The sequence below is a fragment of the Rhagoletis zephyria genome, unplaced genomic scaffold (assembly GCF_001687245.7).
Source record: "Rhagoletis zephyria isolate East Lansing unplaced genomic scaffold, Rhagoletis_zephyria_1.1 Rzeph_scaffold_01772, whole genome shotgun sequence".
NCBI lineage: Eukaryota > Metazoa > Arthropoda > Insecta > Diptera > Tephritidae > Rhagoletis > Rhagoletis zephyria.
This window is the reverse complement of record NW_016158856.1, coordinates 77,491-104,679: the sequence shown is the minus strand read 5'-3', so window position 1 is coordinate 104,679 and position 27,189 is coordinate 77,491. Positions and strand designations below refer to the sequence as shown.

Here is a 27,189-nt window from a genome sequence, read left to right as displayed (position 1 = left end):
ATAGTGCTACTCTATATAAGAACTACAGTTTATAATTCAAAGAACTTTCAACAAGCCACAATGTCCATTATGCTGTTATTCCTACGTATTTTTAATATAAGCAAACTGTTTTTTTCAAGCCGTGTGGATTTAAAAAAAAAAATAAAAGGGCAGCCCATACTGACCAACGTTCACTAATTTTATAATAAATCCCATGACTTTTATAAAAAAGGGCATAACTTGCATACTTTATTTTAGTAAAATTTGTTTCTATCTAAAGAAATCGATAGAGAAATGTAAATGCTGGTTTATGCCCAAAAATACTTAATGAATAATATTTATAAGTTATACTCTATATTTAGGACTAAATAGCTATTTATAAGAAAATAATAAAATCGAAACACCGAAATTATCTGGCCGGCCAGCATTTTAAAAATTGATTCTAATAAAACGGTGCCTAGGTATTAAACAAATGAGTTTTACCAATTTAAATTTTTTTAAATATTACAAGTACAAAATTTTTCGTATGTAAAAGTTTCTATAAACTAATAGTATTAGTTACTAAAATCTTCCAAGATTCATTATTTCACTATACGTATAATCAAAATAGGCCTAAAAGACCCATGCACGAAAAATACCCCTTTAAGTGCATTTATTAAAATGTGGCAACCATAACTGAGCGCGACCCACTAATACCACGACAAAATGAGACTGTGTTGGTGTGCCCAGCATTGATACCCTGCAAAAAATTGTGCGACTAATCTCTAAAGAGAGTATTCCGAGATTACTCTCAATCGGGTACAATTGGGCATTAATTAGTCCCAACCAAGGTGTATTAAACAAGGTGTGATTGACAACTCAATGCGGCTCTCTTTTAAGGTACTATAATGTCAAAAAGTATAAACAAACGAATTAACCCTTAGTGATGCATGAATCTTATCAGCACTGATGCCCTAGGCTTTTATTACGATTATAGTTTTGTTTTACTTACATTACTTACATCACATATATTTCATTTCATTTCATTTATTAAGTCTATGATTTACAAATCTTACAGACTAGATGTACAAGCTTTCGACTTAAGTGTAAATTCGATATTTAAAGTATATAATTAGGAATACATTGATTCTAGTAATGAACCAAAACGAGATCCGGGAAGGCGAAGTCCAGATCAAGGCTCTTGGAAATTCTATTAAGTTCAATGAGAGCTCTGGAAATGGGGTCATAATTGTAATAATTAGCTTTATTAACTTTAATATAAAACGGGTAATGAGTGCGTAAATTTCTATATGGAACATTGAAATTTATTTGCAGAAGAAGCTCTGGACAGTCTACTAAGCCATTAATAACATCGTATATGAAAAGCAGAGATTGAATAGATCGCCTAGACTCAAGTGATTTCAGATTTATAAGCGTACAGCGGGCCGTATAAGATGGTAGGGGATCACTAAAATGGAGTGGTTCAAGAGCGAAGCGAATAAAGCTTCGTTGCACTCTTTCAAGTCTAGAGGAATGAGTTGCGTAAATTGGACTCCAGATTAAAGAGGCGTATTCAAGCTTCGAACGAACCAGTGTCAATAAAATAAAACAAATTGTTTATAAAATCGTTTTAGCAATTTGCTTGTTTTTAATTGCCCAAGTTTTATGCTTTTGTGCGTTTATTTTTATATTTAAATTTTTTATCCTAAACATTATTCGACACTTATGAAAGTATGATTTTACATTTTTTACCAATTTTATATGTGAGCTTAAGTCTAACAATTTTGAAATTAAATTTTTTTCATGCGAAATAGTTTTCCATTAAAGACCTTGCTTCGAGCGGTTTTAATTTAAGCCCTTCCATACTTGCTTGCATGGTTTAATTATTTCGGTAAGCCGAAATATTTCTGTTCGCAACGTGCATTCTAAAGAGTCGTCTGTTTGAGTTTGGGCATCAACAAAGAATGTATCCTGATCGCGTACTAAATCCTCACTTGTATAAGTTATTTCGTATGGAATTGGGACTGCGCATGGGTATAAACGAGCTCGTTGGAAAGTGTTTGATTTAGACATCACTTTCCTTGAAGTGGTTTTCACAAACGCGAGATGAATCACGTAGTACAACACCACAGCTTTCTTCCCATCGCTGTCGTCTTAATTCGCAACTAGGTGGTTTAAAACATCGCACTATTTTTGTGTCCTGACTTTTATTGCATACAGCGCACCGTTCAAACGTTTTGCTCCGTTTCATCTTGGTTTCCTTACATTAAATATTTAAGCAAAGTCGAACGTATTTACTTATTACCAAACTTAAATGTACTTACTTGCTCTTCTCAGCGGTTTATCTCGTAACAATTTCCCGTTTATTAAGAAAATTTGTTGCTTGAAAAATTTGTGTGTATTTTTTTTTTTAATTCAAATTTGAAAAAAAAACACATTTTCAAATGGGTTAACAATTCATTTCAATTTGACATTATAGCCTGCTTCTTATGAGAGCAATGTCAAAATCAATCACACTTTGTTGAATAAATTTTGGTCCCAACTAGCCTCATATGGGTAATAATGGAGGTCAATTAGTCTCGACTCATCCCTTATGGGTATAATTGGAGATCAATTAGTCCCCAACTCATCTCTAACGGGTACTATTAATGATATGTACGCACTTAGTCAATGAAATTTCATGTGCGGCGTTGGCACACAGAGAGAGTATTTTATACCCGTTTGGGTATAAAGGTGAACAATTAGTCTCTTCATAGGACATGCTCGAACAAAAGCGATCAGTTCATTCCATATAAAGAGATCAAAAGTGGTATTAGTCGCATGCTCCTTTGCGATTGCTCCCGGAGTCATCCCGGATTAGTCCCATTTTTCGCAGGGTATAGATACACACATTTATACATACATATGAATGTGTGCATGGATATGAAATGCAGACCTTCCCCGTAGCGAATGTCATGCATTCGTCACTTAAGACTCGTGTACGGAAAAGTTACGTCTTAAATGACTTTGGGCTCCGTTTGTATGGAAGTCGTTCATGACTTTTTCATATAAATGGTAATTTCGTCGTTGATGTCATCTGCATGATTTGGTCATGCGGTGATCATTAATGACATTGAAGCGACAGTATCTTGCACAGTGTTGCCGGGAATCATTTTTAGTGGTAGCCAAATTCCTTTAAAAAAAGGGCTAAAAAAGAGCTAAAATAAGTCGTTGTGGCTAAAAATGGTAGGTAAAATTTTTTACTTACATATACATATATAAGCATACACGCAAACATTATCAATAAGCAATGGTATAGAAAAACAATGAACTCTGGAAAAAAAGCAAATATTTTTCCAACCAACAACCGTTTTGTATTTAAGGGAAAATATACGACACCAGCTTGCTGGCTCCATCAAGTTATTTTACCATCAGGCTCGAAGCATATATCTTACCAGCATGCTGCTACAATATTCATTTCTTTACAAATGAGGTCGAGGAAAGATCGAAATGATTAGAGCCGAAATTTCATACTTTTTTACCGTTTTGTTAAACATTGTTTTTGTTTTTTTTGATTCACAACTGCAATATCGGGAACTTAATCCTCCACATATACGGCTTTGACTCATATAGTGCAAGAAATGTCCGCCAAAATACTTTTTACTTAGAAAATTTAGCTATCAATCATTGATGGGCCATTTAACAAATTAAGCATATTAAGGGCCGTAAACTTATCTATTTTAAACTATAGTTAAATCGTTAATAAATAAGTTAACAGCCCTAACACTTTTACAGTATGTACATATGTATGAAAACGTAAGGTACATACAATACATATATGTATATTAGACTGTCCCAAAAAACCAACATTGGTGTTATCTAAAAAATATCCGAATAAAATTTTGTGCAATTCTAACCACGGCAACTCGTGCCGACTTGCAGTCAAAGTTATCAGAATAAGCTTGTTGCAGTTCGCGTGTTTTGTTAATTTACTCATTTTACTTCTTTATAAGATGGTATTACTATACTCCCTACAATATTAGGACATAATATTTAGTAAGTCTACGTTTTTGGTTTTTTACTTGGTAGTCAGGATTTTTTCCAAAGGACCATAAATTATAATATATTTCCAAAAGTTTACACTAAATATGGAGATATGGGTATCAAATGAAAGAAGAATTCGAAAAAAGATTAACTATAACTTTTGTTTTCAATTATCATTTTGGAAAATGTCAAAAATGTCCTTAAAAATTTTATTCTTCAAGATTTTTAATTTTGAATGAGTTATAAAGAATCTTAGTTTAATTTAAATATTATTAATATATATAAGGATACTAAAAGATAAAAATTTCAAAGGATATTTTTCAAATTTTGTAATTAATACTGCCACATTTATTCTTTAATCAACCCGAGAGGACATGTCAAACACTAAAACACCTTCTGTTTATTTAATATTATTAAATGCATTTTCTTAAAGAAGGTAAAGAATTTGTTAAAAAACTTGAATACACAAATTTAATTAAAAAATGGTCTAAAATTGCAAATTTTCAGGACATGAAAAAAATTATTCGACTAAAAAACATAAAGTTTTGCAGCCTTTTAATACACCCCTTCAAATATACTATGCTTTTTCATTAACTACATTAATTTTTGCTGAGCTCCTAAGTTTTGCTAATTCCAAATATACATATGTATCTTTTCTAGTAGAAAAATTTGTGTATCTCCTGAAAACGTGCAATTCTGAACATTTTTTAATTGGTGTGACAGGGCGTATGATGAATACAAAATTATTAAATTCAACTTTTCTACTACATTCCTTTTTCTTAAAAAAAATGCCTTACAAAATATTAAATAAACCAAATCATATGCTTTCTTATTTTATATGTCCCTTCAGGCTGTTCAACTGTTGTAAATCAGTACGAAATTATGTTTAGTTAAATTTTTTTTATGTCATACGGAAACGATTTATTTTGATTATTAAATATATGAAAGGTATTTTTTTAAATGAGGAAACCATATCGCTAGCTTAGAGTGAAAAGTTGCTAAGTCCGCTTTTTATGAAAACTCATATTTTGATACATTACATTGTATTAAACCACAAGCGTTTATGCAATATTTCGGAGCAGAAATATTTGCGGAAGTGCGTAGTTGCGAAAGAACGGCCAGAAAATTTGTTATGTGTAGAAAGTGTTTATTAGCTGGTGACTTATGTACGGCGTGCAAGTGTACAGAAGTCGAGGCGTCATGCATTCGTTTCGGTATGACGAAACGATTACTCTACTTTGATTATTCGCGTAATGTGCCGAGTGCCTAAGTAATACATACATCCATACATATTCTTATTTTATTTACGTGTGTATATTTTTAGTTTCTTACTAATATCCTTATAATGGCGAATCGAAACATTTAAAAGAAATAAAAAATGTATATGTATTATTTTTTCTGCTTTTGTTTACTCTCAGTTTTCAAAATACGCCCACTTTTCTCATTGGTCAATCTTATCCCCACTAAGATCCATTTATTAGATATAAAAAATAAACGCAATCATTATAATAAAATAACATGCAGATACACCATTGTACTGAAAAGTGTACGCTTGGAATAAAATAAAAAAAGTACTAAAATTAATACGTTGATACTGAACGTTTTAAACATCGTCAAGGGTTAAAACACGTTTCCAGTGGGTTTCTGGGGTTGCTGATTTCGAATCTGATGTCAGATTTTCAAAATTCAAAATGGCGGTTAAGAGTTTCAAACAAATCCAATCATTCTTTCTAAGTTGGTCGCCATTTTAGATCCACCATTTTGAATTTTGAAAATCTGACATCAGATTCGTAATCAGCAACCCCAGAAACCCACTGGAAACGTGTTTTAACCCTTGACGATGTTTAAAACGTTCAGTATCAACATATTAATTTTAGTACTTTTTTTAATTTGATCGCCATATTGGCTCCGCCATTTTGAATTTTAAAAAATTGACTTCAGATTTGTAATCGGCGACCCCAAAAACTCTCTAGTGCCAGGTTTCAAACGAACCCAATCAATAAAATCAATAAAATCAATCAATAATAAAAAAATTGAACGCCATTTTGGATCCGCCATTTTGAATTTCGAAAAAATGACTTCAGGTTCCTAATTAGCAACCCCCGAAACCCCCTGGTAACAAGTTCCAACCCATAACAATGAGTAAATCGTTCAGTATCAACGTTTTTATTTGACTACTGTCTTTTCTAGACCCATTCTAATTGCCCAAGACAGGTGTGTAATTAAGGGAAAGTTCTCCAATTAAACANGTTCCTAATTAGCAACCCCCGAAACCCCCTGGTAACAAGTTCCAACCCATAACAATGAGTAAATCGTTCAGTATCAACGTTTTTATTTGACTACTGTCTTTTCTAGACCCATTCTAATTGCCCAAGACAGGTGTGTAATTAAGGGAAAGTTCTCCAATTAAACAAGAGTAATTATATGTAAAAACCACATTTTTAGCTGCATTTTAACATGTCAAGAAAATAAAAAAATTTATAACATCAGCGTTTTTATAAAAAACAGACCAGCGCGACCTCTAAGAAAACTTTTCTTTCAAAATAAAAAAATACGTGTCTCTTTTTTTATCACAAGTAACAATATTCTGATGTAGCGTTTATGAATTTCCAAAAAGAGTGTTTTTATGAACCACTCTAATACATACATACATATATGCTACCACCATAATTCATATATTTGTGCATATTCCTATACTGAGGGAAAAAAATATTAAAATCAAATAGAATCGTAATTGATCTTACTATAAACGTCAACGAAAGTACTGTATATTGGTAAAAATTCAATTCACTTACGCGCATATTAAAATGATCGCGTTCGTACTGAAAAAGCATCCGTGAAGTGAATAATCAGACAAAAACTAAAAAAAAAATTTAATTTGCATGTTGCTGCCTGCAATGGAATTCGAACCCGACCATCTCCGGATATCAACAACTTGTGGCAAGCATCTTTGCACACTCAGCTACACCCAGACATATACATTTGCTTTCAAATGTTGAATATCCGTCAACACTACAGCACGCGATTTGTACCCAACAAGCAAAATAAACTTAAAGAAAGTTATTATCAAGTTTTCAATTATAAACATTCAGCTTACAAAACGTTGATTTTTTGTTTATAAAACGCTTGAAAGTAAGCGTAATATAATCGAAAAGGAACATTGGTTATAAGCGTAGAAATATAAACTTGTAATAAATGTTCAAAAGAAAGCTTTTTATAAGCGTAAAAGTGTAAACTTATAATAAAGGTTCAAAAAAAGTTGTTTATAAGCGTATGAATATAAACTTACTAAAAATGTTCAAAAGAAAGCTTTTTATAAACATTTTTATAACCCTTTATTTAAAGATATTTCATTAAAAACTCATACATAGATTGCTTAACATCTAGAAACTAACTCATCATTTGAAGACTCGAATGCTCCACCGATTAGCGCAGCGGGTCCTGGATTGGATTTTTTTTTACCGCATAGGTTTTATTTAATTTTTTCTTTTAATAATATATGTTAAAAAACGTAAACACGTCACTTACGATTGAAAAATGTTATATTTACTACTTCATGTCGTTGGCATTTGCATTTCATTTATAAGTTTAAGTTATTTATAAACATTCGCTCTCAAAACTTATTAAAGGTTTATTTGAAAAAAACTTTTAATAAGCTTAATATTAAAAATGCTCATTTAACGCTTATTATAGCAAACTTGCTTTAAGTTATTTTTAAAAACATTTACTGAAATGCCTTTTGGGTACGGATAAACATATATGTACTATGTATGTATGTGTGTGTTGTCACCGCCCTCAGAGCGGCGCTCTGCAATGTNAATAAGCTTAATATTAAAAATGCTCATTTAACGCTTATTATAGCAAACTTGCTTTAAGTTATTTTTAAAAACATTTACTGAAATGCCTTTTGGGTACGGATAAACATATATGTACTATGTATGTATGTGTGTGTTGTCACCGCCCTCAGAGCGGCGCTCTGCAATGTTTGGGGTGCGTATGTACACTTACATATACATACTCAGATGTGAACAGTCAAATACGTGCGTAATAAATTTTGTATGAAAATATGATTTTTAAATACGAACATTTTTAAACGATAATCAAATATAAAGTATTCATTTTTACTATGCATTATTTCCCTCAGTGTACATTCCTTCCAACCGAAAAGCATTTGCTTACATATGCATATGTACATATGTATGTATGCTGTATGCATAACAAAATGCATACCCAAACCAAACGCGAAAAATATCTCCCATACAACGTCGTTGAAAATTTTTCGCGATAAGTTTATCGCGATAATTTGTTGTGAGTGATCGCGAATGGATTATTTGCATCGTTTTTCTCATTTATGAGAGGCCGAAATCGGCAAGGCTTGGACTTCTCATATTCTTTGCTTTTTTCGATCGCGAATGAAAAGCGACGGAAATTTTTTGTCGATCGCTTTACGAATGTGAGAGATGATAAATTTGTTTGCATTTTTCACTCGCGATAAAAGAATGCAAAAATTGATTCGGAATATTATCGATCGCGAACGTGAAAGAATGTGAGTGAGAATTTCCGAACCCTGCTTTCAACTTTGTTTTGACCATGCGCACCTAAATTTTTGTATACATTTCGTATCTTTTACTATCTAACTGATCTCTATATAAATGACTTCCCCCGTTTCATGCTCTTTCTTAGTGATTACAACAAACACACACATTGTTACTGTTATTACATTTTATCGCTTTTAACTTAGTTCTAAGTATTGCGAATTCGTATATAAAGCTATCCTCCTAATTATATTGTAACCTAAACGTACCTATTTTTAATAAAATTAGCTGGGGAAAGACTCTATAAAAAAATTGGATACTTATGGGTTAAAATATGGCCATCAATGTGTTAAGTAAAATTTGTAAATGGGTTAAATTATTCATAATTTGCATAATAATAAAATCAAATTAACTTAACATACCATAAATTAACTTAACTAAACATAACATTACAAAAAACTGGGTCACCAATGGGTTAATGCATGATCAGTAATGGGTTAAGACGTCAAATGTTTACTCTTAAAAAGTTGTTCAAGCGAGTCTAATGGAAAGTAAATGATTTCAGAATTTTGAGCACCCGCTTATATGGGGCGGCCCCAATCTGCGCTGGTAAGTTATAAGTTAGCTACAAACTAGCCCCGTTTCCTGCATGGTATGTACATGTATGCATATGTACGAACAAACATTTCCTTACGCTACGAGATTCGCTACGATGATTCGCGTGAGGTATAAGTACGGTGGCCATCCATCCTGGATTATACGGGACAGGAAAAATGATGTTACAACTGAATATTTATGTGCTGTTTTCACAAAAATCGAATCGAAAAATATATGCCAAATAAAGATGCTGCTTCAGGGCTAATAAATCTAGGAACATTGAAAAAGGTTTACAACTGAATATTTATGTGCTGCTTTCACAAAAAATCGAATCGAAAAATATATGCCAAATAAAGATGCTGCTTCAGGGCTAATAAATCTAGGAACATTGAAAAAGGTTTACAACTGAATATTTATGTGCTGCTTTCACAAAAAATCGAATCGAAAAATATATGCCAAATAAAGATGCTGCTTCAGGGCTAATAAATCTAGGAACATTGAAAAAGGTTTTAAAGTCCTCTTGTTTTTGTGGAAAAAAGGCAAAATTATTTGTTGTCCCTTATTCGGCTGCCATAAATATGGTCACCGTAGGTAAAAGTGCTTGATGGTATAATAGTAACGAGTAAAGTAACATAGGGATATCCCAATTTTCGTTACTTTTATAGCCCTACTTGTGAACGACTATTTTCTAAAGCTTGCTATACAGTTCAATGCGAGCGTGAGCGTGAACGTTCACAATGGCAAAGAATTCCATTTGTATTCTTATGGACGCTCACACACATCTATCAAAACTTGTCGTTCACATGCGAATGCTTTGCGTACGTACACAGTTCAGTGTGAAGCTTGAAAAAAGGCATATTATGCATTTTATAGCTGAAATACAATGCCGGCGAACGGCGAACTCACCACAGCGAAATTCGCGCTGTCAAAATTAGAACACCCGCAACCATATGAAATTGAACACAGCCAAAGCGAAATGCAAAGTTCGCTTGGCGGCGTTTCATGGCGATAGATTTATTTCTATCGCCCTGCTGGGCGATGACAGCTGTGCGTGCCAAAGGTGGCCGTATTTGTCTTTTGCTTTCAAAGTTTTAAAAGAAAACAACCTAAACACGATTTTTTTTTGTTGTTTGAAAAATATAGTTGTGGGTTCGTTAAATCTGGCTTGAAACAAATTATTTATAATAATCTTTATTTGTTTTACATTTATATTTGTTATCATTTCCTCATTTCTAAATATGGTTTAGTTTTTTCTAAATATGGTCACCCAAATTATAAAGGCGACCAAATGGGATCAGCTGTTTTCGCTACCGCTCTAATTCTGTTTAAGTAGGCGAAATAGCTGGGCGAACGGTGAACGACAGCATCGCCCAATTCGGCGAAGTTTGCCGTTCGCCGGTATTGTATTTCAAGCATTAAATTAGTTTTTATTTTAAATTAAAAGATATTTTAATTCTCTATCTTTTGATGTATCAACTATTGCAACAAGTTAAGCAATAACGAAGGTATTGGTCAAAATAAAAAGCTCACGCTCACGCTCGCATCATATAGCAGGCTTAAGGCAGGATCTATAATTTCACAAAAAAAAATCGCCTTTCTCCACTGTATGTTTTTATGTTGTACTGTAAAAGTAGAATCGAGTATTTTCTAGCGATACTTTGAATAGCATTGAGTATTCTCTTCACCACTTGTAATGAGTACAGGCATCGACCCAGCGAGGCACTGCTGCATGGGATCCGTCCACAATATGCATACAAATAATTGATTAAAACACCGCTGACTAATTTAAAATTTTAATCAACATTGTACGCAGTACATCAGAGATGTGGCTTTTTACTGATTTCGTGTTACTTATGTACATGTATCCTAAATATGTTGAGTGGCTTTAAGTATCAAAAACTTATAGTAAAAACTCGCTACGCAACTTGAGAATGGAAATCACTGCATCTTTTAGGCGCATCATTATTACATAGTTGCATCCCAAGCTAATAAAAGCGAGGTAAAAAAGCGGCTCGTTGCTGATCCCTAATATGGACATACAGACCTACAACAAGTAGCCGCTGCAAAATTAATTTTAAATTTTTCCGAAAATCGGTCATATTTATAACAACTCACCTGGGTATGTCCATAAGCTGGAGGATCACCGCTCATCGCTTGAATATTGAGCAAAATCTGTGCTCTAGTTTCGTGATCTAAATGGTTTGCGATGCGTATATTGCCAGTAATAGTATCGATGCTGAAGTAACTTTCCGGGTCCCCAGAGTATATTGAATAGCGAACACCATTGCGATTGACTGTGAGAAAATAAGAAAATGTAAATGTGTTGTGTAATATGCATACAAAATATAAAAGTAGGCAGTGCATATAAGTAGTTTTGCTAGTAGCAAGAGACTATCATAAGCTAACGATTCCATGCATTATCGATCAATAAGCAATTCGCTAGCGAGAGGTATGTGACGCCCATTTTGAAAATTTCATATGCTAGCGATTTTACCCATTACTGGTCGTTAGGCAGTAGGGATGAAACGATACCGTTCAGGTATCGATACCTTTACCTTACCTTGGAAGTAGTATCGAAGGAAAGTATCGATACACGAAAAATATCGGATCTAAAGTATCGATACTTTCTCGTATCGGTACTTTCGGCAACGAAAGCATTCCGAGGGAACTATATTACATTTAATTTTTTAAGTAATAAATTAATCTTCCTTGACGAATCCTAAAGTCCGAATAATAAAAGTTAATAATGTAAGAACTGAAAATAAATAAAACAACATAACATTACAAAACTATATGTATAATGATGAAATGGTATTTATCAGAGATAATATGTTGAACAAGTTTACAAGAAGTTAATCTCGTTTAACCTTAGAACCGCGAGTTGGGCTCTCAGTGCCAATATTCATGTTTGTTATTGAATTTAGGGGGTTTGGGAAGTCCAATTTGATTTTTTATCGTAGGCAGATATATTGTACCTTGGTATATAAGTTGACAAAATTCCAGGTGTATATCTCTTATTGTAAAAAAGTTAATTGTTTTTAAAAAGTTTGTTACACGCTGTAAAGAAAGGTAAAGACAAAAATATCTAAAATTTTACTTTTGAAAGTGATTTTAAATATCTAATTAAATGAAAAGTTAACTTGACCTCAAGATCGACCTTCAACAGAAAAGTCTAAAAAAAAATAGTTTAAATAGATTTTTTGGTTTTGCGACCATGGATTCCCTGATGCAAAAACAGCAAAAAGATTTGTTAAAAAAGTTCACTGCATACCGGTTTCAGGAAAAAAACTAACATATGCAATACTTGAAGTCGCTGGCGTTTAAACAGCCATAAAGAACTGGGCGATTCATATTAGTGGAGGAAAAAATACGAAAGAAAATTCGCGTTGGTATCGGGTTTCGATACGAGTATTTTTTTTCTGATACCTACTCAGTACTTGGTTCAAAAGAATCGATAGCAAAATTACTTGGTATCGAACAAAAAGTGTCGAGTATGTACCTACTTGTATTTACTCGTATCGTTTCATTCCTACTAGGCAGTAACAGCGTTGCCGAATTGAGGATTTCGTCGTCATTTTGAAGTTTTTTAGTTCAGTTTTTTCACTTATTACAAGCAATGCAAATATACCGGCAGAAACACTCTTCACATACATATGTATATAAGTAAATGGAACATCCATTTTATGCTGAGCACTAACAGCGAACAAATCAGACGGAGATTTTTGAGTAATGCAGAAACGCAAATCTGGCAAGCCTGATTCTCTCACTGCTCTCAATTTCCTTAAGGCCGTAACTTAAGAATCTAAATCCTACAGGCACTTAAGTTTCTTACGGTAAGTTAAGTTTCAACTAACCGCCAACCAGAGCTGGGCGATAAGGATTACATGGGTAATCGATTGCGTCTAGGATTAAGATTATTTTAATCGCAATTTCAAAAATTATTAAATTAGGATTTCGGTAATCGTTCATCGAAGGCATCTTAGATTACGATTGCGGTAATCGTAATTTAGACTTTTTTAAAATTACAATTACTGTAATCGTAATCTAAGTTCGTTCGATGAATGATTACAATAACTTCAATTTTACAATTTTTCTAATTAGAATTTTTTGGGCAATGTTAAACGAAGTAATTCTATAAATATGCGAAATATAAATGCGCGCTTAAGGATAATATGAGGGTAATATGTATTTATCTAAATCCTTATAACAGAAAGTACAGGATTACAATTAAAGTAATCGTTCCTCGAACGAACTTGGATTACGATTACAGTAATCGTAGTTTTAACTTTTTTAAAATTACGATTACTGTAATCGTTATCTGAGTTCGTTCGATGAAGGATTACTGTAATCGTAATCTTGTTTTTTTATCTTGTTGGGATTACTGCAATCCTAATCGTTTAGTAATCGTAATCTTTATCGCCCAGCTCTGCCGCCAACCCAGTTTCTCATATAACAGGCTGGCCAAAATATTAAGTTAAATTAAGTTACCAAAATTAAGTCTAGTCTAACTGAGCTTTAACGTCGCACAAATCAGATCGCACTTGAGCTTCGGCGAGTAAAAATGAGCGACGAAGCGGATGATGCGGTTGCGTGTTTGGTTATTTATGCGCAAAAAAACAAAAGAAACAAGTAAATAAGTATAAGTTCGGGCGAAACCGAACTTTATATACCCGGCGCAGGTATAAAATATCGCCGTTTCAACTTTCTATGAACTACCTTTGCATGATAAGTAGGGGTGTTTACCCGATTTCAAACGTTTTCGATAATATGCAGAGTTAGACTTAATGGTATAATTGAACCTAGTTAGGTACAAATCGATTGAATGGTTACCGAGCTACATCTTTGTAGGTATAAAGTAGGCGGTGCTACGCCCAATTCCTAAAAGTCTATAGCAGTCTTAATTATTGTTAGGAGATTGTTGTAACTATTAACTTGAAGTAAATAGGCGTCCCCAGTTGTTGAAATATCGGAGTTTTCGTATTTCTGAAATTTACCGTTATGCGGGAAGCGGGTGTAATTTTAGTCCGATTTGAATAATTTTCAACGAATTCCTTTTTCGTACCAAGGTTATTAAGTGCACTGAGTTTGGTGAAAATTGATAAATCAGTTACCGAGATACACATTTGTGATCATAAGCGGGCGGCGCCACACTTATTATACAAAAATTTATAATATTCTAATTTTCTGCTAAGTGGTTGTTGCAATCATCGATTCTAAGTAAATTAGCTCCAGTAGTTACTGATTTATAGCAGTTTTCGTGTTTCTGTAAATTATCCGTATATGGCAGGTGGACGTGGTTATTGCTTAATTTAAAAGATTTTTAACATTTCTTAGCTAGACCCTACCCAAGCCTCGTACCAAGTTTGGTAAGGATTGGTGAAGCGGCTACTGAGATACAGCATTTCATCATAAGTGAGCGGGGTCACGCCCGTTTTCCAAAATTTTCATAACAATATTATTTTTTACCATAATTCTACTCCACATACTAATTTTCAACAATTTGCATTTAATATTTACTGAAATATCGCAGGTTTTGCATTTTTCGAAAATACCGTTATATGGGAAGTGGGCGTGGTTACAGTCCGATTTCACCAATACCAACCTACCTTCGATAAAGGGAAACCTGTATACCAAATTTCGTTGAGTTATCGTGTGCACGGACAGACCGCCGGACGGACGGACAGACAGTCATGTCTTAATCGACTTCTCTTTTCATTCTGATCATTTATGTATACATTTGTCCATATCTATTTCGATTTGTTTTGGCTGTTACAAACAACCGTTATGCGCACAAAGTTAATATACCCTTGTGCACAAGTGCGCTCGGGTGTAAAAAGCATTAAACGAAGAAAGGGTACGAGTGAATTGTTTATAAATAGAAAAAATATATATATTATTATTCTGTAGATGACAAGAGAGGAGCAAGAGCATAGTTTGTCCCCCGTTTGCCCATTTTAGGTAGAATTTATTTGTCCGCTTTATGCATACGAATCGTCTGGATATGAAGAGCCTTGAAAATAAGCGAAAACAAGTATATATATACATACATTCGTACATATGTATATATGTAACTTTACGGCGGAATTTATTGGTCGCCGAAAAAAATATTATTTTTGGTCGAAAGACCTTTATTGGTTTAATCAATAATTACAACTCAACTTAAATGCTAATTTTACTTCTTAATATAACCCAATTCTACCTGTGTCAGCATTAATTACTTGTTGACTTGATTTCGCGCATGCCGGATGTTGTTCCCAATTTAATTGTATTTGCTTACGGCGCGTCTGAACCGTTTCCTATTTATTAAACTATGTTCCCATTGGCGTAATTTAGAGGTCAATCTTAATTTGCGCATAAATTAAGTACAATCTAAGTAATTTCGCCTTGTAAAGTCTCTCAGTAAATTAAGTTGAAAGTACGTAGTTTATCTTAAACCAAGAACCAAATCACGAACAAATCAGTGTCGGCTCTAATTTTATCGATAATAATCGAAAAAAGTATTGTCCCATAACTGATATGTCATTGTGTTTGGACGTTTTTGTTTTTAATAATCGCGCGTGGTAGTTTGTAAAATATTTCCAGAAGCTTTCTCTTTTGATCACTCACCTAAAATCTAAAAAATTACCACAAACAACTCAGAATATAAAAATATACGCAATTACTCACATTCGCGATCTCTTTTGGTTAAATAAACAATAACACAGGGTTGCTACAAAGCTGTCAAGACAAATACAGAATCGCGTGTATGAACGCACTTAATTTAGTGAGGTATTTTAAACGAAACTAAGTATTTTATGTTGGTAATATGAACATAGTTTTAGTTATAATTCTGCATATTGGCAGAATTATCGATTGTCAATATGTTTACATTAATTTGCTTATTAACTTTACTGGTGTTAACTCCTCCGCCGCTAAAACAAACGTCCCCGTTTGTTCAAATTAATATCAGAGTGGCTGACTTCCAAAACGTCAATTGCATTGCATACGTACAAAGTTTAATGTTCCATAACGCCGAACTACAATTGGTTGACAATGTACACTTTTCCAAAACCCTCCGAAAAGTTATCGAAACGCATTGCTAGCGCAATCAGCGCATCAGAAACAAAGTTGATGCTTCGTTTGTTATTGGTTACCATTGGTGTTTTGAAAATGCAAAATTCCGAAATGGTGATTATTGTTTTATTAAATATTCCAAATATGCAATGTATATGGTTGCAATGTTTCGCTACTCTGCATATGCAAAGAGTTTAAATACCGCAGTAGAACAGTATCCAAACATTGTATTGGTACGTTTTGGAAGTCAGCCAGTGTTATTGGACCCGGTACAGTGGGTATTTCGGATGATGTGACTTCTTTACTGTCAGTCACGCTGACGTTGACGTTGTAACTCGATAGTTCTATTGGCTTTGCTTTGCGATTATTTTTTATGACTAATGCCATGATTAATGCTGCTAAGCAGATCATACCGACAATTGTTAGTGAAAAATTTGTGATTAAGGCTGCTGAGTGGGTGGTCTGCAATAACTTTAGATGTTTCGTGTTATTTAAGTGGAGTTCTTTCATCATCTCCAAGCTCAGGGTTTCTTCTTCTTTATTTGAAGGAACATTTGGTTGCAAAATTGCGGGTAGAGGTTTATTTGTTAATATTTCATTAAAAGAGTATTTTTGCTTGTCGATCAAAACCGTGGAATTGTGGTATTGAACGGCAAATGATCCCGAAAGATTGATCTTTTGATTGTCTATTTCGATTGTACCATTGTACTGATTTAATAATATGATTCCGGGCGAGATATTTTCTACTGATAGGATGTGCTGATTGTTAACTATAGTGCATTTCGCTGGTTCGCTTCTAAGCAGCTGTGGGACACAGGTAGTATTGCTAATATCTATAATATTCTTCTATACAGATTTTACTAATTCTAATTCATCATTAGATAGAATATATGAATTGACAATGCCGGCCTTAGCCCAATGAATGGCATAATCTATGTTAATGATTTCTTCTTTTAAAATTTTCAGTTTGTATTTTAATTCTATAGCAAAATTGTGCTGTATGTCTTCCTTATTTTGTACAGCTTTCAAAATTTTACTTGATACCGCTGTTATATTATTTATCCTATCAAATAATGTTTTATTTATTACTACTTGATTGTTGTTATTGTTTATTATATTATTTATTAGGCTTTCCAGAATTACAAGGTCATCATGATCGGGATTTCCTGCAATCCACTTCCAGGCTTTTCCTAGTGAATCTATTGATTTCTTAAATCTCTTGGGTTTGAGTCTGTCTAGAAATTTTTGGGTTAAATTCAATTCGTTAATAAGGATGGGTAAAAGAGAATTTTCCGTATTTATCTTGGTTTTTATGGTACTGCTTATTTCGTTTAATGAATTCTGCCATGCGTCTAGGTCTACTTTATGTATAATTCTGTAGGTTCCTGTTTGTATTTTCGTCAGTCCTGTGTCGAATGTTACTAACTGAGAATTTGTATAGTCTATTATTTTGAAGTCTGCGTACACTAGGAGCACGAAAAGTCTGTAAAAGAAAAAAAATAAAGAGAAAACAAAATTTTTTACTAACGTGGTCTAAGTCTTAATGTTACTCTTATGTACAGTTCGTCCTTTTTCGGTGATAACTATACTTGATTTGTCTTCCTTGACTATTTCCTTTCTATATCTAGCTGTTAGTTTGGATCCTATGCGCTTGTTTATCCTAACATAAATTACGTCGCCAGGAGTGTATAGTTTCATAGCTTTTCTAGTTTTGTTATGATTTTCTAAACCTTTTGCCTGTCTCTTCCTAAGGGTTTCTATGTTTTCGCGTCGAGAGTTTTCGTATTGTTCTGGGTCTACAGATACACGTCTGCCGAAAAATGTCTCAATGGGTCGTTTTCCTGTCACGGAGTGTATGGAGTAGTTATATTCATATGTACATCGATCTAAAAGTTCTTGGAATGAAAGGTGGGTTTGCTCTGTTTTAAGACAACGCATGATTTCGGATAGGGTGGAATGAAATCTTTCTACTTGTCCGTTAACTGTGCTTGTGTATGGAGGGGTTCTATAAATTCTAATTCCGAGTTGGTCTTCAACCATAAATTGTATGGAGGCTGAATTTAAGGATTTTTCATTATCGATTACTATTGTCCTTGGTACACCGAAACCGAAAAGTATTTGTCTCAGGGGTTCTCTGATATCTTCTATTGCTTTTGACTTTATTATTCTGACTTGTGCATATTTCGAAAACTTGTCTACTGCGGTTAGTACTAGATTTTTCTCTGTATTGTAAATATCTATATGGACTATTTCACCAGGATATTGGGGAGTTGGGGTTTCAAGTAGGTGTGGTTTATTAGGGTGACGATCATATTTGTATTCTTTGCAAATTTTGCATTGTTTAACTATATTTTCTCTTTTTGACTTCATTTTAGGAAAGTAATATTTTTGAATAAGTTGCTTTTTAGTTTCGTCCCTATTTCTATGTGCTCGTTTGTGCTCTTTTAGTATTTCTTCGTTTTGGGCATCTTCGTTTGTTAAGTCTTCTACTTTTGTTTGTGTGTATCGAATTTTATAATTGGAGAAATGAAGAGGGTAGATCTCCTGAATTTTTCCCATTATATCTTCAGAGGTAAATATGCCATTTATCACTGAAGGATCTAAGTAACGTTTTAATAGTACAGTTAAATTCTCTATTGAAAAGTTTGGTTTACAGATTAAATGCCTATGGTACGTTGGGAATGGTATTTTAAATTGATAGCTGTCTTCGTCTCCTAAAAAGATCCAAAGTTGGTTTTTGAAGGCATTTATGGGTCCTTCTACTGCTGGGATTAGGTTGTGAGATGAGCTTTCGTCGGAATGTGTGGCAACTGATAAGGAATTTACTTCAAATGGCCTGGATAATGTATCTGAAACTACATTGGCTTTTCCGGGTTTGTATCTTAATTCGTAATTGTATTATTCTAATGCGCCTTTCCAACGTTTTAGTTTGGAGTTATTGTTTTTATTACTGAGGGCATATGTAAGTGTATTTATTATAACTTTTGCAGTGCCGTATAAGTAGTTTCTAAAGGAGTTAAGTGCCCATATAATGGCAAGCATTTCTTTTTCATTTACTGCATAATTTTCCTCAGCTTTGTTTAATGTTCTCGATATAAAAGTTATCGGTTTGCCATTTTGTTCTAAAACTGCACCTATGACATACTTTGAAGCGTCTGTAGTTAATTCAAATTCTTTCTTAAAATCAGGGTATTGTAGGACTACGTCCTTGGATGTTAATGTGGATTTGATTTTGTTGAATGCAGATTCTGCTTCTTCGTTTAGATTAATTTGAATTTTTTTCGAACTAGTTTTGGACATTCTTCCTTCATCACCTCTAAGGAGGGATATTAGTGGCTTGGCTAATTTAGCATAATCTTTGATAAATCTTCTATAATATCCAGATAAGCCTAGGAATGATCGTAAGTCCTTGAGTGTTTGAGGGTATGGGAAATTTAATATTGATTGCACTTTAGAAGGGTTTGTAGAAATTCCATCGGAGCATACCACAAATCCTAGGAATTCAACCTGTTTTTTGAAGAATTCACACTTATCTATTTGTACCTTCATATTTGCTTCATTAAGGGTTTGGAAAATTTTGTCTATATGTTCGGAATGTGATTTCTCGTCCTTGCTAAAAATAATGATGTCATCTATGTACACGTAGCGTATTCTACCTATGTGTTTTCTAAGTGGATGGGGCGTTTTTCAATCCAAAAGGGAGTCTAGTGAACTCGTATTTTCCGTTGTTCACTGAAAAAGCTGTTTTTTCCACGTCAGATTCCTTAAGAGGAATTTGATGGAAACCGCTTTTTAAGTCAATTACAGAGAAAGTTCGATTCTTTCCTAATTGAGAAAGTACCTCATTTATTTCTGGTATTGGATACATATCTGCAATTGTGACTGTGTTTAGTTTTCTGTAGTCAATGACCATTCTGATTTTTTTTTCGCCTGAAGCATCGTCCTTTTTAGGTACAACCCAGACAGGTGAGTTGTAGGGTGATCTTGATTTGCGTATAATTCCATCTTCTAACAATTTGTTTATTTGGTTCTCAACTTCTCCTTTAAGGCTATTAGGGTATGGGTAGGATTTGGAATATATGGGAGTGTCGGAATTTGTACGAATTTCTGCTACTACCTTTGTTGTGTACGTAAGTTTTTCATTTGGTTCCGAAAATAAGTTGCGGTGTTTTTGTACTAGCTGTTTTATTTCTTTTTTATCTACTGTCGTCATGTGTTCGTCTCGGATATTAATTGTGTTAACGCTCTGTATCCTACATTGTCTGAGAAATATTTTTTTAGTATTGCTTATGACCATAAAGTTTTCCTTTGTATGTATTACTGCTGAAAGTTCTTTTAAGCTGGTTTTGAGTGTAGGTAACAGGAAGAATTTTAATTTGCTACCTTCCAGATTAAAAAGATTTAGAAACGTGTGGTGAGTAATTTTTATTTTTCCACCAACTGAGTTGGCAAAAAATGGGTTATCATTCTCTATTGCTCTTCTTACTAGACTGGATTGGATATAATTTTTGTTGGATCCTGTGTCTACCAGAATGTTTAATATTTCTCCGCTCTTCGTTCTGCATCTAAAATAGGGTAACGAAGAGCTTTTCAATCTAACAAATGTACGTCTGTTAGGTCATGTGGTTCTTCGTATTCGTTATTGTAGGTTATGTCCTGATTCTGGTTGTATTGATCTTCGTAGTATTGATTTTCATCGTATTGATTTTCATCGTATTGGTTTTCATAGTGTTGGTTTTCCATTGCTCCTTCAGAGTTTATATGAAAGTTTCATTGAACCTTTGGTGGGGGATGGTTTATCACTGACGTGTTTGGTGGGCGTTTACCTGCTTCTTGGGGTTTGGGACGGTTCGCGTAGTTCACCGCTTTTTTCCTGATGCTTTCATCTACATCCATAGGTTGAGGTGGTTTAGGTGGTCTTGGAGGGGGATTTTGTTGTTGATTATATGGATTTGGGGTTGGTACCTATTGTATTGGTTAGATTGATTTGGATTTTGGTTGGTATATTGCTGGAGGTTGGGAGGATTAAAATTTTGTTGGCGATAGTTTTGCGTAATGTAAGTGTTAGATGGGCTAGTTCCGGATAGAATTTCGACTGTGGAAATTGCTGATTCATCGGTTGGGAATATCTTGGTGTGAAGAGTAGTTGTCGTGGATTTATGGGATTGAAGCTTTGTTGACGGGAGGTTGACGGTGCGTTCATCATTTGATTGTTAGCGTGGTATGCTCTAAAGCTTTGATTTTCGAGCTAAAGGCAAAGATGTAAGGCCTCTGGTAAGCTCTTTGGTTCTTTTATACCTAGGAGCCTAGGCAGGTCGTCAGATAGTCCTCTAACGAAGGTGTCAAGGGCTTTAGCACGGTAATTATCTGTTAAAAGATGGACTGCTTCTTCGCCTATCTCCATGCAACCTATTTTGTTTAAGATCAGAGATAAATGTCCATAAACTTTCTGATAGAATTCATTTATTGTCATTCGTCCTTGGACGAGGCATGTCATCTGATATTCTTATGTGCCTATATCTCTTTTGTCGGTATAATGGGTAGTCAAACAACGAGAGATTGCTGTCCAGTCTAAGGGTGTGTTGTATGACTCTAGGGCTATATCTGCTTTACCTATTATTTTGTTCCTAATTACATTTAAAATGCCAAAGTATTTAGGTGTGCCTTTTGAAGGTTCATATATTCTAAGAATGCGTTCAACGCTTTTCTTCCAGGAACTAAACTCCGAAGCGTTTCCAGAGAATTCTCGTAATGAACGTACTACATCTGGTATTTTGTCAAATTATTTCTGAACTGCTCTTCTATCGTTTGGTCCGATATTATTGGGGGTATATTATTATTAAGAGCTCTTTGTATTAGATTAGGGCCGTTCGCTTCTATGGTTTGAGTAATCATAGTCCTGCTAAGGTTGGCTAATTCTTGGGAAATTTGAGGGGCTGAATTGGAGGGTGCTGCCTATGGGGCAGTATTTCCTAGCACTGTTGGCCTAATGAGGTTGTTTGGATTTGCCATCTTAAACTTTGTATATTATTATTTTTTTTTATTTTATGCGCAAGCTTTTGTTTAATTAAATAATTGCGAAATTTTTTGTTGAGATTCTACTTCTATTTCTCGTAAAAACTAGGGACTTTATTATTAGATATAAATTTTTCGTAAAACGAAAAAAAAAAAATATTAGGATGTTTTTTTTTTAGTTAGAAAAATATTAGGGTATTTCTTATTAGCTATTTTTGTTGTTTTTTTTTTCAAAAAATTTTTCAAAGAATTTTTTCATAAAATTTTTTCACAAATAATTTTTTTAAATTTTCCAAAGACAGTTTTTTCTTAACTTTTTTCCTACTGTGGGTTTCCTTAATTCTAACTCCTATATTACTTACAATATAATCAGCTTCATGCCAGCAACTTGGCAAATGTGTATGCTCTCCTTTTTCCGTTAGGTACTAGGGTACACCATTTTGCTCCTTTCTTGTTCCTGGCCTTCAAGGGTAAGGTTTTGCTGATTTCCTTAATCCGGGTTGCTTGTTGGTTTACGGTGGAGCGTCCAGGATTTTGTATGGCCTTTTCACGCCCTTAATTGTTTCGTGGCACTTTGTAGGGTTGTAATTTCTTCCTTGAGATGATTTGCATTCACGTGGTTTTAATAGCACTTTAAAATGCAACAATCCAAATGTTATTAAGCAAGGAATTGTTTTTATGCGTCTCGCTTATTTAATGGCACACTCAGTTAGTTTATTTCACTTTTCTCGCGGCGTTTTTATTTTTATTATCAACGGCACTTTTAGTGTTTTTTACTAACTCTTTGAAACTTTACCGAACCGAACAAGACTCTTTAGTCTCGGGCGCCACTTTACGGCGGAATTTATTGGTCGCCGAAAAAAACATTATTTTTGGTCGAAAGACCTTTATTGGTTTAATCAATAATTACAACTCAACTTAAAGGCTAATTTTACTTCTTAATATAACCTAATTCTACCTGTGTCAGCATTAATTACTTGTTGACTTGATTTCGCGCATGCCGGATGTTGTTCCCAATTTAATTGTATTTGCTTACGGTGCGTCTGAACCATTTCCTATTTATTAGTTATAATTCTGCATATTAGCAGAATTATCGATTGTCAATATGTTTACGTTAATTTGCTTATTAACTTTACTGGTGTTAACTTGTACATGCAAACATCCATATGTACACATGTACATATGTATGTAAGTAAATGTATAACAGCCTAGCAGTGCGCAAACGGAGTATAACAACCCTGCAAGGAAAGCTACTAGTGGTGAACTAAAATTCTACCAGTTTGCGTTTCAGCTCAACTAGTTCACGTTCTATCGTTTTTCAATGTTAGCGACTGGTATTTTTAACATTGCGACGTCCTGCGAGATGTCAATTGTCAAGCTATGCAGTAGAAATACTAGTAGCATCATACCAGTTGATGAGATAGTCTGCCAATTCATTCCTCACGAAAAGCATTAGTATGCCTTTTTGCTCGCGGTGCTCCGACAGTCGCAATGGCCGACAAAGCAAAGCACTCGCGTGGTATGCCTGAGGTATCAGGTTCAAGCCCTGGCGCAAAGAAAATTTTTTTATTTTATTTTTTTTTGTTTATAATATTTCTTTCATTTATATTTTTATTTAGGGTTTTTCTTGTTATTCTTCAATTTAATTAAAAAAATATATTTTTTTTATATTTGTTTCTTTTTTTTTTGTAATGCAACTATTGTATTGTTATTTATATTTAAATTGAAATAATTATTCCTACTCACATTGATCTAACTTTAAAAATCTTAACCACCTCCAAGCGGCCTCGAACCTGCGATCCCAGAACCAGTAGTCGCACGTGACGCCACGTTTTAGGCTTTGGCAATTCAAAGGCAGATGTCGCTGAACGCTTAAGTTCTTCGAAAATGTCGAACTGGTAGGCACATACTAGTTTATGAACTAGTATTTTTTCTAACTGGTTTGGGTTTTCACTGCAGGGAATAGCAAAGGGTGCAATAACTGTGTACATCCAAAGCTAAAATTCTCACAATAAATTACTATTGTTAGCTGAAAAAAAACTATAATTAAAATGCAAAACTACACTTAATATTCAACTATATTCTTCCAAAGAAACTTCCATCGTCGTAGCTTGGAGGCTAGCTGCAATTCTTGGTCCCGAAAAAATTCTTAATTTTCAAAGTACCACAACGTGGGCACTCTTACTTTTCCGAATTTTTAGCAATTTCCGCCGGTAGCAGGCTCGTATGCCCTAATATTTTTTTACAGTTTCTATCGTGGAAGTTTTGTCTACTTCCCTCTACTTCTCCAGCAGTTTTTCCATGATTTTTGGTTTTCATTCCTGTCTTTATATTTTTCAATTTTACTTTGCCAAATCGAAATTTCAAAACAAATCTTCTAAAAATCGCTTACTTGCAATTTCCCGCGATGTGGTCACTTCAATGGTTCAAAATACCCTGATATGACGAAATGGGTTAAAAGTAAACTGTAATGACGACATGGGTTAATGTTCGCGCCACTTACCGTCGAACAAATCAGAAAAGTTTGAAAATTTTCAAATCCGTCGGATTTGTCCGCTGTTAGTGCCTAGCATTAGAGCAGAGGCAGAGTAGTATATATTGAGGAACCGCAGCAGTGGACCACGCGAGTGTGCTCCGTTGATGATAGACATTGGGAGACATTTCGCTTCACAGTGAAGTTTTCTAGCAAATACGCTTCCTTTTCTTCCTCTCACTGAGAGTGCGGATAGTGAAGAGAAGTATAGTCGCAAATCGTCGAGTAACTAAGTAAAGTACTCGACAAAATTAATTTCCGAAAAAGAGAGTAACAGAAAAGAGGAGTACTACGTTGTGAAACTTCCGCAAACAAGAATGATAGAATACAAGCATGATTCAATAATACAAGGTTCGATAAACTGACTGTTGTCTCTCTCGCACCGCTCCCTTAGCAGTGGCGCCGTGTTGCTTCTTTGCAAATTTGCTTGGAAAAAGTGTAGCTTTGGTGTGAAATAGAAGTATAAGCTTTTGTGCAATATGCTTATTTGTATATGCATATGAAGCATATTTAACTGATAAAAAACATAAATTGTTTTTAAATCGGATGTTTACACAAATCTTATAGTAGTTTTATTTTAATTTTGAGTCTTTTTGCAGTTTTACACAGCTAAATAGCACATAAGTTACGTAATTCACGTATGTAGCTATATCAATATTACGTTCAATGTTTCGTTTAAAATGCCAGATTTCCTGCAAATACATTAGAATTTACAAAGGGAATTTCACTACTAATTGCGTACTTTTCTACTACCATTTTCGCACCAAGAGATTTCATTCTTCCCCTTTCTCCGTCCTTCGTAAATGCAACCTTTTGTAAGGGAGTGTCAAACCGCGGCTGTCAATAATTATCTAACCTTGTATTATTGAAGCATGGAATACAAGATTGCGCCGATCAGAGAGGATTTTTGAGAATAACTTTTGTGTGACGTCACACTGGTGCAATTGCGAGAGAGAAATGCCAAAACGTGAGCAAGAATGGAAGAAGAAGAAAAAATGTTGCAAGGAAAACGTAAACAAGTTGCACAAGTGTGACGTCATGCAAACAATGATTCTGTCAAATTCGTTAAGAGAGGAATAGCGGTCCGAGATCGGCGCAACCTTTGTATTCTCTCAATCGTGTTCCGCAAGTAAAAGGTTCCTTCATGTGAAGTTTTCAAGTATTTTAGGCAGATTTCGTTTGAGAGCATAATTTATACATAAGAAATATGATATGTCTCGTGCACATAAAATATATTAACGTTTATTTCTTATACGGGGGGGCGGATTAAAAAAAATTTGCATCGATAACTTAAAGTTGTGCTACACAATGGCTAGAGGCGTCGCACTATAGGCAAAACACGAGTTTTTTTTCAAAATCGTAGATCTTCGCTTAGAAAAGAGATAATGGAATGAAAATTTTTTTATCGTGAAGATAAATGATCATAAAATATAGGAAAACTATAGAGAAGTTACAACAACAATAACTTAACCCTCAAAATACCGTTCAAAATGTCACTTTTTTTTAAATTTTGGATTTTCGCTCCCATTCCACTAGAAAGNATTTCGTTTGAGAGCATAATTTATACATAAGAAATATGATATGTCTCGTGCACATAAAATATATTAACGTTTATTTCTTATACGGGGGGGCGGATTAAAAAAAATTTGCATCGATAACTTAAAGTTGTGCTACACAATGGCTAGAGGCGTCGCACTATAGGCAAAACACGAGTTTTTTTTCAAAATCGTAGATCTTCGCTTAGAAAAGAGATAATGGAATGAAAATTTTTTTATCGTGAAGATAAATGATCATAAAATATAGGAAAACTATAGAGAAGTTACAACAACAATAACTTAACCCTCAAAATACCGTTCAAAATGTCACTTTTTTTTTAAATTTTGGATTTTCGCTCCCATTCCACTAGAAAGCACTATACTTAATACACCATTAGCACTGTTTCTGAAAGATTTCTCTTTATTTTATCTTAAGACTCGATCTTTGGGATATTGGATGCTGTACCCGAGTGGCCAGATTGGAAAAGAAAAGTTACCTTTAAACTCTAATAACTCGTAAACTATCAGCTTTAACAAAAAAATTTATATAAAACAAAAATAGTTATACTGGTCGATATCTTTACGAAAGTGCAGCATTTAAACCTTCAATGCAGAGTCTGTCATATATGAAACGCTTTTTAACCCTTTCAAGTCAGGGGCAAAATGGTTCTCAATATGTTTTGAACGTACAATCGGACAATAACCACGCCCACATCCCATATAACGGTTATTTAGAGAAATACAAAATCTTCGATAAATCAGTAAATATTAAAGCTTATTTATTCAAAATTGATGCTTGCAACAATTCTTTACCAGGAAATACGTTTATGGTAAAATTTTGGAAAACGGGCGTGGTACCGCTCACTTATGACCACATATATGTATATCGGTAACCGTTCTACCATTTTGTACCAAACTCGGTATTTTTATTGTGCTTGCC

At 34.1% G+C, this 27,189-nt stretch overlaps 1 protein-coding gene across 4 annotated transcripts in view; it reads right to left on the bottom strand.

Annotated features, from left to right (window-relative positions):
• Nucleotides 1–1,159: 1,159 nt before the first annotated feature.
• LOC108365080 (protein dachsous-like) overlaps nt 1,160–27,189 on the bottom strand; it is a 76,922-nt gene continuing 50,892 nt past the window's right edge. For 2 of the 4 annotated variants that reach the window (XM_017619028.1, XM_017619032.1), the window contains 2 exons: nt 11,229–11,407; nt 10,535–11,157 (listed from right to left, as the gene is read on the bottom strand). In XM_017619028.1, the coding sequence (XP_017474517.1) occupies nt 11,014–11,157; nt 11,229–11,407 (323 nt within the window). In that variant the 3' untranslated portion in view covers nt 10,535–11,013. Of the gene's footprint in view, nt 1,190–10,534; nt 11,174–11,228; nt 11,408–27,189 lie in introns of those variants that run through there. The other 2 variants (XM_017619031.1, XM_017619029.1) reach the window with 2 other exon arrangements.